Source organism: Nilaparvata lugens, chromosome 5 (genome assembly GCF_014356525.2).
Source record: "Nilaparvata lugens isolate BPH chromosome 5, ASM1435652v1, whole genome shotgun sequence".
In the NCBI taxonomy this organism is placed as follows: Eukaryota; Metazoa; Arthropoda; class Insecta; order Hemiptera; family Delphacidae; genus Nilaparvata; species Nilaparvata lugens.
In genome coordinates, this window is record NC_052508.1 from 40360439 (window position 1) to 40373335 (window position 12897).

The 12897-nt window shown below is 34.1% G+C and overlaps 1 protein-coding gene across 1 annotated transcript in view; it reads right to left on the reverse strand.

Annotated features, from left to right (window-relative positions):
- Positions 1–3840: 3840 nt before the first annotated feature.
- Positions 3841–12897, reverse strand: part of LOC111053741 (ATP-binding cassette sub-family G member 4) — a 46383-nt gene continuing 37326 nt past the window's right edge. The window contains exons 9-11 of the mRNA XM_039429485.1: positions 9751–9851; positions 8384–8539; positions 3841–5048 (exon numbers count right to left, since the gene is read on the reverse strand). Coding sequence (XP_039285419.1) covers positions 4704–5048; positions 8384–8539; positions 9751–9851 — 602 coding nt within the window. The 3' untranslated portion in view covers positions 3841–4703. The remainder of the gene's footprint in view (positions 5049–8383; positions 8540–9750; positions 9852–12897) is intronic.

Here is a 12897-nt window from a genome sequence, read left to right on the forward strand (position 1 = left end):
CACCCTGTCCTGGTCATAACTTACAATATCAACTGATTCACTTCTTAATTCTTAGTTTTGTAATAATAAATCTGATTAATACTGAATTCAGTATTGCCAGAACTCTCAAGCAATTATTATTGAAGAAGAATTTTTAGTCATGAATGCTGTAGACCACCCTGAAGACAGTGTGGACAGCTAGAGAAGTTCGATGAGAGCTACTATCCAAACATTATTTGCCGATCCGGGAATCAAAAATGCATTTTCTCATCAATTCTCATCTGGTCGCTATGACTGTGTGCAAAATGAGCACTGCCATCCAGAAGATTTGTTAAAAGCATACCTGACTACCTCCAATAGGAGGTACCGGGTTCGATTTCTGGGCTGGCAATTTGGATAGTAGCTTTCATCGAATATCCTTCTAGCTGTTTACACTAGCTGTAGTCGATATTTGCTGCAGTAAAAGTCTTCTGAGGAGTTCACAGCATTCAAATTTGGCTTTCTGTTTAATAATAATTATTAATTCATTAGCATCTGAACAAATGCAGTTTCTATGTGGACAATACTGCAGTTGGTGTGCAGGGTCAATTTTTGAAGAGGTTGAGAATAAACTTGAACAAGCATTGGGTGAGCTAGGAGTGATCTTCGGGAATAATTCTCTCAAGCCAAATCCCAATAAATCACAGGCCTGTGCTTTTCACCTTAAAAACCGACATGCTATAAATTTCCATTTGTAAAACAGGCTATGTTATAACTAAGTTTAAAGGCACAGATTCAAGGATTCAAGGGTTCAAAGACCCCACACATCAACTGGAACTTATTGTGTGTCCCAAGTAGGTAAGTTGGGAAAACCAATACTTGTGTCCTCTACAAGATCCAGGATTCTCTTCTAATACTAACATCACATTCATCACCTGGTTGCTTGCAGCCAAACAGAGCCCTTCTCCTTGCCACCAGTCTCTCACAATCCAGTGTGATATGCTCTGCAGTCTCTTCAGACTGTTTGGTCCTCGTGACCTATGTGAGTTCTACTCCTGTCCTTTTTGTAGGTCCTTCCAATGAGGGAGTGGCCCCTTAATTGCCTCTAGGGCGTCTGGCCACCCTCGAATCAGTCTCCTGACTCACATTTATGCCTAAAGTCTCACTCATTTCTAGTATTTTGGTTTTTTTTTCTTTTTGCCCCTCCGAAACTGTGCAGGATGAAAAGCTTCCTGTAATCAAAAAGCTTCACCTCTCCCAAGAAGTTTCGCCGCCCCTTCCTATGAGCAGTGGTGAGGTTTGGTCTCTCTACCTGCAAACTCGTGACCTTCGTGAGTTCCACTCCTGGCCTTTATTGTAGGTTTTTCCGCTGAGGGAGGGGTCCCCGAATTGCCTCTATGGCACCCGGCCACCCTCAACTCATCCTCTTGACCCACATTTCTGCCTGGAATTTCACCCATCTCTGGTAAAACAGGCTAAATGCATATCAAACATGTCACAGGAAGAAATTGCATTAGGCATACAGTTTCCAAAGCTGTAGTACATTGTTTAGAATAGGTCAAGAGCTTTGGCAAGATGCTGGCACCAACTTATCAAGAACTTCAGGAGTCTCATTTTTCCTGGAGGGTATCGAATACTCCCTCAGCCAAAGGAATGTTCAGGGGTTCAATTTGAAAATGCTTATATAGAGGGATTTTTGGTTCTTTAAATAGAAGCTGATCAGCTTCTGTTGTATTGATTACTTTGTATTGGTTCCTTTGTATTGGTTCCTTTGTATTGGTTCCTTTGTATTGGTTCCTTTGTATTGGTTCCTTTGTATTGATTCCTTCGTATTGGCTCCTTTGTATTGGCTCCTTTGTATTGATTCCTTTGTATTGGTTCCTTTGTATTGATTCCTTCATATTGGCTCCTTTGTATTGGTTCCTTTGTATTGGTTTCTTTGTATTGGTTCCTTTGTATTGGTTCTTTTGTATTGGTTCCCTTGTATTGGTTCCTTTGTATTGATTTTTGTTTGTACGCAACCATGGCCTAGAGACTACACCCAGCAGTTGCACAAAAGTCTGTTAACTTCTAATCCGGACTGAATACCACGAGAACCAATCGAAAAAGCCTTTTTCCAAAAAAACAACACAAGAAAAACAGCTCTGATTAGTTCTTATGAAATTTAATCATGGTTGAAATCAAACAGGCTTTTGTGCAACTGGACCTAATATTTTCATATAGATTTCATGAGTTTGAAGTTATATTCACTATAGTAAAAGTTGTTGGAAATAGATAAATCTTTAGGATATTGTAGTATGATTATTTTGGAGCTTCCAGATGGCTGAATTGATCCGATATCCTCGACATTATTAGAATTACAGACGATTTCTTGAAAATAGACATATTTTGTCGCCATCTTGTTTTTCCATCATGACAAACATTTTTGAGATTGCCATCATAGATAATCTCTTTCTACACATTATTATGAGGAGATTGATACCATTCCCAAGTCTGCAACTTCAAGGAGTGATGTGTTACACGGTTTTCCAATTGTTGGGATTGGCATTATGGTGGAAAAAGCGTGTTTTCCGCTGAAAACACTACTTTCCTCTCTTTTTTCGATGATGCTCCAGCCGTGGAATATGGACTCACAGCCTCCAATCAGATGTCATTTTAAAGCTTTGCAAATATTCTGAAACACTGTATCAATAACACTAGTGTATATCTACTGCGAATACATTTTCAGGGTGGAAAGTGAAATATTCCCGATCTCTCACAATAACTAAATAGCAAGCGATATAAAAATTTCTGTCAATAATGACCGCCATCTTGAATTTTTGAATGATGTCGAATATTTTTGTTGTTTCCACCATCAATATTCTTATTCGGGTTGTTGTAACGAAGAGATTGAGACCATTTTCAATTTTCTATCTTGAAGTAGTAATGAAAAAATCGATTTTATAGTTCTAGCTTGTTACCTCATGCATATGGGAAAACGCACCAGAAACCGTGCATGGTTTTCTTTGGAGGGCGCTGGAGAACTCATTTCTTGATGTACAGCACATGAAGATATATCGTTCCAAATTTGAAAAAAACACTCTAAATTTCACAGATCCAAAATTTCTTCGTATCTCTTGCACGAAAAAAGCCATAATAGAATGAAATGTGGAAAAAATAGAAAAAACGGTTTTTGGGATTTTGAAGGTTATAACTAAAAAAATATGCGTTTTAGAGAAATTTTATGGGACAAAAATTGCAGAGGGAGATGTTTAAAATATTTTCGCCTAGAAAAACGTCAAATATCTTCAACGATTATTGATATAAAAGTGATATAGCAAAACCCTGAACATTTTTGCGGCCATCTTGTTCCGAGGTGTTTGCCTGTGATTTCGATTTATCATCATCACGATCCTTATCATGCTAGACCTAACGAATGAATTGAGACATCCCTCACTGCTGTTACCGAAAAATGACCACGGAGTGCCTTATTCATGACATTTGCACCCGGACTATTGTTCCTGAGATCGGGAACGGAAGATGTGAAATTTGATTGTTTTCAAATTTCTCCTAAACAGCTGAAGCATTTCCTAAGCAGCTGAGATTTCCTCGACCAAAAGTCTAGTGTTCTAGGCTTTGTCTGCCATGTATGAGAAGGAAGTTACAAGTTTCATTTTTTCAAGGACCACCTGCTAGTCTCCTGGGAAGGAAACTCATGCCAGTTGATAGAGCTTATGCAATGACCATCCAGGATATGAATTTGGAAAAATTCGGTGCAGATAGGTGTAGTTCGGCTCATATGTAGCAGGTATATTCTTCTTCCCGTTTCCCCATCCAATAACGTATAAGTTATAGGTTAACATTTTCATCTAGGGAGAGCACCTTTCTGGATATAGAATTGAAGGTAACTTAACTTTAATGTAATGATTTTTGGTAACACATGTAACTGGTAAAGTGGTTTGATTATTATTAATGCATCTTGTTCTTCTTGACGAATCAAAAAGAAGCAAAGCACAATATTATTGAATATTTTTGTAGTAAGATGGAATAATTACTTTTCATTTTTGACCAAGAATAACATTTTTCTACTCTTGCTCTCTCAACTTCCCTTTTTTAATTTCTCGTTATAAAAATCTTGGACAATATCACACATCTTCATAATTTTTTCAAAACATATGGAAGGATGGAAGTTTTTTCAAGTTTTCAGAAACAATTTCCTTTTCCATAAATAAACAATCAAAATATAGAAAAAGTTGGAGATGATGTCGAGCAGAATTTTTAAACGTTGGAATTTGTAAATTCATTGGAGAAATTTTTCAATTATTCACGCTTAAAATTATACTATGCATTTATTTATCGATGAATGCTATCAAATACATAGAAATCTGTAACATTCACTACTGTGAATATTTCATCAATATTTTTAGAACCTTTGAAAGATATATTTTTAACAACCTATCAAATAAAGATAGAACTAGAATAAAAATATTGGCAATAGGCTATTCCAGCCAAGTTCCTTATTGAAATCACTATATCAACAGCTTATCTTAACATTATAAATTTATTTGTCATTTTTGTTGGAATAACATTAATTTTCTTTGGCTCAATATCAACCTAGAGAACCTATTTTTCCAACTTTTCAACTCAGTCTTCATTATTTACAGATACAAGTAGCTCTTCGAAATATAAAAATATAATATTATTTGTTGGTTATGTACAATATGCAATGTAAAGATTTTAATGATTTAATGTGTGTCATGAAGGTTCTATCTCATCGCCCTTATTCTCCATCTGAGAAGAATGTAAGCAGCTACCCTTGTCAAGAATAAAGTGAAAAGAAGAGCATAAACATCCAACCAGAACTGATCTCCATTCATAGCAACTTCCGACATGAACTTTTTCGGGTATTTGTAATGGCAGTAATAGCTTGTGCAGGGCAGAATTGGTCTGTTCAAACCGTAGATAGCTGCCACATAGCCTTCAAGACTGTAACGCAGATAACTGAGATTTGTTCCCCATTTCATGTATCCTGGAATATCCCTCAGCGAAACTCCAAATCCAGAGAACATCATCATGGGAACGAGCATTGTTGGTCCAACAAAAGTTCCATTCTGGAAAAATATAACGTAGAATTAGAAGAGAACTGAACTTCAAGCAAAAACTTCATTTTCAGTACGGTAAGTAGAATGTGCTGGTGGGCTACTAAAGTGCCTTTGAATATGAAGATTCTTGAATACTGCAGAACGACATGGCACTCATAATATTATTGCAAGGAGAAAAGAGTTTTAGAGTCTATACTTTTAATATTCTTATCTCACTAACTAACTGACTCACTGATCACGATTTCTGGAAAACTACTGGATGGATTGCAACAAAACTTAGAATATAGCTTTCTTATACGTCCTAGGTGCTCACTAAGAAATCTTTTGGCGATATTTCAACTCTAAGGGTGGTTTTTAAGGGTTTGAAGTTCGTCTTTCAGCATGTATATTCTTCTTCTCCCAATCTCTTAATTATAATTGAAATGTCCTTATCATTATGTTACTATAGAACTATAATCTAGAGAGAGTACCTATTCGAAACAGTTGATAACTGGCGACCAATTAATAATTTTGTCAGGTTGGCATTAAGTTGAGATTATTTCATTAGGTTGGCACCAAGTAGAAGAATTAATTAAAATGCATTTATCGAGAACAAATTTATTGGGCACTGCTGCTTCAATCAGAGCTATAATTCCTGGGAGTATAGATGATTTTTATTTTTCATAAAACAACCTTTTATGACGGGAGCTGCTCCTATCAATTGATCCAATTCTATCAAGACTAATTTTGTTTGTATATCCGACATAATATAACGAAAACTGCTTAGAGGGGTATTTTAAAAACTTCAGAAGTGTCCGTTGTGGAATCTGTTTGTGAAGAATGAGGAAATCCGGCCAAAATTTAACTTGGGCGAAAGAAAGGGGTTATTTATCGAAACGGCCAAATAGCTGTTGTTGCATTTCCTAATGTGGAAATATCTTGCATAGAAGTAAAGCGCTTTTCCCATGAATCAATTATTCCCAAACATTGATTGTTTTACCAAAGAAAATATAAGCTAGCTTTCGATAAAAATATTGGAGAATATGTATAACAGTTCGTTGGCTGTCAGTATTCCTCATTAATAGCATCAATGCTCCCCTTTCAAACAATGCTGACACATTGATGTGAATCTTACCATAATCTGGTTACTTTAGATCAGATGAAGAAAATAATGTTGATGATTGCTACTGTTTCGATTTCAATCATGTTTGACATTTCTGCTTTTGATGCCAGCTGTTATTATTATGTGAAATGAGCTCTCATTGAATGAAATCATAATCATTGAAGTCAATAAATATACTAAGAGAGCAATTTGTTTGAATATGTGTGTTTGTGGATATATGTATCTATGTCGGACGGATCTCAGAAAACGGCTCTAACGATTTTGATTAAATCAGGAATATATTGTGCTTGCAACAAAAACATTATTTTGGAGCAGGTCTCAACTCTGGGATAATTCGTTGAACTACCACGAGAAAGGATTATTGGTCCCTCAAATAGCAGCTGATCAGAAAAAAGTTTTCCATATTCTGTTGAAAACGTAAGAAAGTGTGAGCAAATAAAAAACATTATAATAGCTGTAGTTGAGTTTCCAAATTTGGCGACCTTATTTTAAAACATTGCAGTACCTATTCATGGAACATCTGGAAGAATAGGTCCAGAAAGTGACCGATAGCAAAAGAAATTTAAAATCGATCTCTCCAAACATATGGTAGTTGAATGTAATGTTCATTGTGAGGTGATAGAAATGCGACTAATTTCTTCAGCTTCTGTTGTATTGGTTCCTCTGTTGCTCTATGTTTGTACGCAGCCATGGCCTTGAGAGAGACAGTTGCACTGTCTGTTAATTCATAATCCGGATTAAATACCATGAGAACCAATTAGAGAAGCCTTTTATCAAAAAAAACCCTGCTCTGATCAATTCTCATGAAATTCAATCCTGATTGAAATTGAACATGCTTTTGTGCTACTGGGCCTGATATTTTCATGTTTCAAAATCAGCTGAAAACTAAATCGAAAAAAACATAATATCCCATCAGCTGCTCCTTTTTCCTTTCATGATGTTATCATGACACAAGACAAACCTATTGATATTGTAAATTACCTATTGAGATCACAAGTAAATTCGAAAGTTGTCAATTCAGATAGAAATTAAATTGAGTTACATGTTAGTTTACATCCAAATTTTCATCCCTAAGCTTTCGGTTTCAAGCTAAGATCTAAGAAAGAAATCATATAATGGTAGTCAATAATCAAAGCGATTGAATAAACTCTATTCAGGTTTATGCAAATTCACATTAAAATGATCCCACTTTAATATTCATGATTGTGGAGTTTAGGACATGTGAAATCAGCCACAATAAATGTTATACTATTATGAATGGACTCTTATGTATGAATGGACTTCCATGGAAGAAAGAATCAGTGGATTGGCTGCTTTTACACTCTTGGATGAGTGAAACGAAAAGTAAGCGACAGGCTATGCCAAAAATTCCAGAATAAGCAAGAGATCCATGGATACCAGAGTGATCAAATTCCGAGTCAACCTAATTTGGAATTCAATCTTCAATTGCAAAAACAAAAATAACATGATCATTGCTAATAATTTGATAACTGTCAACGGGAAATATTAATTGCCAATTAATAAAGTCGAGGGCGACTCTTAAGCCCCGCCCCATATCCTACAAAATTCGCTGCAATCAGACTACTCTCCTACAGAGCACTTCCAACACATCAATTAATAAATTATTTGAATGATTTGACCCAATTATTTTCATGCCAAGTTGTGGCGTAATCTTAAAAACGATTATAACAATTTTGGTAGGATTTAGATTATATAAATGTTACACAAAAATAATTTTATTTTTCAATTCCCTTAGCGAAGAACGGGTGCCCTGCTAGTAAATAATATTATCATGAAGATGTTTGCCTCCTTCATCAAAGAGAGCTTTCCAATATGTGTTTCTATATGGATGTTCATAACTAATCCAGCAGTAATTGATTATTTCTGTAGAGGGGATTATAAATAAATGCATTTATTTGTTTCAATCACATATGCTCATATAAATGGGTTGAGTTTTGAATACGAATTAGTCTCTAGAATGTAACGATTGTTGATTGAAAATATTGTGTGTACTGGATTATCATATAGAATGTATTTGTCTCCCCAAAGCCCAAAGTCGGCGCCATTGTCTAAGGATGAATGTGTCAGTAGAATGAACATTTAATCTTAAATGATTGATGATTTGCTGAACTTAAAGCATAAAAGCATAATGGTGACTTCCTTTGGCACGTAATTTCAACGAATTTTTCATTTTTAAATAGATCAAAGTATTCTGATGAACCATGTATCGTAAAAAACTTACCACCACATTAAATATTGATCCAACCATGAAACCGAGACTTTGCGAAATATAAACCACCAACAGACTGATGCCAGTGAACATGCTGAATCTGGTCCAATCCAATGGCTGACCACTCATTGCGTAGATTATTGCTGAGAATGTGATCGCACAAACAGTCTGCAACGAATAGAACAAAATCATTTCAGTAGTTTTTAGAGTAAAACAAAATGAGCAGTTTTGTCCGTATTGTCTCTAATACGTTTCAGTTCTGATATAGGCTACTCCTGTCTTGTTCAAATGGGGTCAGGGTTAATGCTAGTGAATTTCTCATCAAAAAGGCAGCATTTAAGTCAAACACAGTCATATTATTTTCTGTTTGAATTAATGAATTGTATAGAGAATTGAATTCATGTAATTCTATATGTCTTTGTGATGCAAAGTGGAAAAATTATGATTCGATTTGAAACTGCAATGAAACCAAATTTTCTTGTTGACGTTTGACATTTGGTAAAGAGGGATGAGAGATTTTACTATCTTTGAATGAATTTTTTCCATTCTTTGAAGAATTTAATGAATAGTGGAGAGCTTCTTTATGATATTCAATTTCTACGTAAAACACTTGTTCTCCATTCACAGACTCTCTCATTATTTTTCTTAATCACTAACACTACAATATACTCGCATTCAACTCTTTTAAGGCTGATCGGTACACCTTTTTATTTCTATTTAAATTATTGGATAATCTTTTCCAATATAATTGTTGAGATCATTATAAGAGTGAGAAAAAGTGGCAACTGAAATTTTTAAGTGGTCTAATAAGCGAGTTATAGGTTGTTGAAGTGCTAAACTCCGTTTTCCAGATCATAAATGGTTTCGAATTTTCCATTGGAGTATTTTTTTTAAACATTCAGTATATCATTGGCTTTGTTGTAATATGCGTTTTTCGCGATTGATGCCAGAATAAACAATTTATCGAATTTACAAAAACGTTAATTTTCTATTTATGAACGATAGGGAATAAAATGTTTTAGTTTGAAAAGATACATGTTTTGAATTTTCAAGAGAAGTTCTAATAATATAGTCGAAACCGTCTATGATCTGGAAAGAAAACAGAATCTGGAAAGTTAGCACTTCGACAACTCATAACTCGCTTTTAGACCACTTAAAAATTTCAGTTCCACTTTCTCTCACTCTTTTAATGATCTTAACAATTATATTGAAAAATATTATCCAATTTAAATAATGCAAAAAATAAACAGAACAGCCTTAATGAAAAATGTAGGCCATTTTTCCTATAATTGATTGGTATACGCCAATAATAGTAAAATTATTCCAATTTAAGTATTGGAAGTAGCGAAATTAAAAAAAAAAACACAAAATATACGCACTAGCACTGGTATATCGAGGATATTCGTAGCTATGTAGTATGACTTCAATGAATACCATCTATTGAAGTATTCCTTGTTCAATATAGACATTTCCATCGGAACTGAAAAAAGAAGAACATTCAACATCAAATCAATCAAATTTATTTCTTCTCTCACACAAAATACACGATAATATAATATAATAAGAATTGATATTAACTATTCAATGAAAATGAAAATGACCACCAGCATAAGTATTAACTTGCTTGTATTATTATGAACATAATAATTGAAAAAGCTCTATTGAATACTCCTAATTTTCTCAACAACAATACCAAATTCATTGTTTCTTCCAAATGAAATAATAATTAATACATGAATATAGATGATATAATATAATGAGAATGATTATCATCTATTCAATGAAAATGAAAATGACCACTAGAAAAAGTAAAACTCGTAGAAAACTCGCTTGTATATTATAAGCATCATTAACAAAATCCTATTGAATACTCCTAGTTTGATTAACAACAAGAACAAATTCGTTGTTTCTTTAAAATGAAATAATAATTTATACATAAGCTTATAATCAGGGTATTATTCATGTAGATTTGTAGTTCAAATGCGGAGTAGAAGAGTGCAACAGGAATTTGAGAATTTAAACTTCCTAATGGGCTATTAATTTGTGAACATTATAAGCAAAAGTAAAAATCTGGTGTGGTACACTCACACAATTTTCCTTACTCATTGAACTGTGAGCCTCATTCTTAAACGAGAATTATTTAGAGGGATAACATAATGACGATTGGCGGCAAAATATTTGAAACTACGATCAGACTACTGTATATCTTCTATACTTATAAAATTCTTATCTCACTGATCACGATTTCTGGAAAACTAATGGATGGATTTCAACGAAACTCAGAATATAGCTTCCTCATACGTCCTAGGTGCTCACTAAGAAATCTTTTGGCGATATTTTCAACTCTAAGGATGGTTTTTAAGGGTTTAAAGTTCGTCTTTTAGCATGTATATTCTTCTTCTCCCAATCTCTTAATTATAATTGAAATGTCCATATCGTATGTTACTATAGAACTATAATCTAGAGAGGAGTACCTATTCGAAACAGTTGATAACTGGCGACCAATTAATAATTTTGTCAGGTTGGCATTATATTAAGTTGAGACTATTTCATTAGGTTGGCACCAAGTTAAAGAATCAATTAAAATGCATTTATCGAGAACAAATTTATTGGGCACTGCTGCTTCAATCAGTGCTATAATTCCTGGGAGTATAGATAATTTTTATTTTCCATGAAACAAACTTTTAAGACGGGAGTTGCTTCTATCAATTGATCCTATTCTATGAAGACTAATTTTGTTTGTATATCCGACATATCACGAAAATTGCTTAGAGGGGTATTTTGAAAACTTCAGAAGTTTCCGTTGTGGATTCTACTTGTGAAGAATAAGGAAATTCGGCCAAAATTTAACTTAGGCGAAAGAAAGGGTTTATTTATTGAAACGGCCAAATAGCTGTTGTTGCTTTTCCTAATGTGAAAATATCTTGCATAGAAGTAAAGCGCTTTTCCCATGAATCAATTATTCCCAAACATTGATTGTTTCACCAAAGAAAATATAAAGTAGCTTTCGATAAAAATATTGGAGAATATGTATAATTAACAGTTCGTTGACTGTCAGTATTCCTCATTAATAGCATCAATGCTTCCCTTTCAAACAATGCTGTCACATTGATGTGAATCTTACCATAATATGGTTACTCTAGATCAGATGAAGAAAATAATTTATCTCTTTTCTGTATAGGGCTACTTTTTATAGAAATAGAAAGAAAAATGGAAATCTCAGTACCCTTTTTGAATATTTAATCATAACATGTTTTGGACATTGATGCCATTTTCAATATTTCTAATGATACAATAATATTATCCCCATAATTGGAATGAAATATTTTAGTATTTCATTATATATCATTTATTCATAGCCAAGAAACGCTTTGGCAAGGTACTGAGATAGGAAGGATAGACCTCCCAACCCTTACTACACTTCATTCTTCTCGGCTCGTCAAGGCGGTACAAAATCATGCATCTTAAGTCAAATTCGGTCGAAAAGTGGAAAAATTATTGTTTAGTGTACTAAAGCCCATATTCCAATACACAAAAAATGGCCAATTTCTATATTTAAAGCTATGTATCTCGGAAACCCCTTATTATAAAAATCATTACTTGATCTTGAAATGTACAATATAATTTCCTCTTTAACCTGCTGTGAACGATCTATGGAAAAATATTTTTATAGAGTGAGATTTGATTGTTGAAAAAAATCCGGAAATTGTAGATATTTTCATCATATTAACGGTTTTGGCAGTACTATGATAGGGAAAAGTGATTCAAGATGGATTTTAGACAACTCAGCTCGTAGAGGATGAATTGATCTACAATTTGGATTCAATCGGGAGTTTCTATGATGTACCCAGGTATCAGACTCGTTTTAGAAACTCTTGATCAACAGTAAAATCACGGGAAAAATGTAAAAACTGAAATCGCCATTTTTGAAATCTTCTGTAACTTCCGAATGGTATTGGAATTGGAAGTATTATTTATTTGAGAGAGTAGAGGAGGACAATTTTCACATCCTCACTAGATTTGGAAATTTTATCAGAAGTATTTCAAAAGATATGCAGCTTTGAATATAGGAATTGGCCATTTTTTGTGTATTGGAATATGGGCTTAAGTACACTCAACAATAAATCTTCCACTTTTCGACCGAATTAGACTTATGATGCATGATTTTGGACCGCCTTGTCGAGCCGAGAAGAATGAAATATAGCACGATGAAATCTGAGCATTGTGTCAGAAGTTATAAGTGTTTGAAATTTTGATCCTTGAGGTGTCCTTAAGCGCGCCTCTCCACTAGGAAATACTGAAATGAAATGCATCTATCGGGTGTTTCTCATAGAACATATTATCTTTTGAACTTATGACATTGTACGAAATATGAATGTGAAGACTATGTAGTTGGTGATGATGAATGAAGCTGAAAATTAGGTGTTTTCCACAATACAAGGAGCATTGTTGTCAGGTGTACCTGGAAATCTATATGAGATAGAACGCTCTACCTGATCTCAGATTGTAAAGTACAAAAATACGCC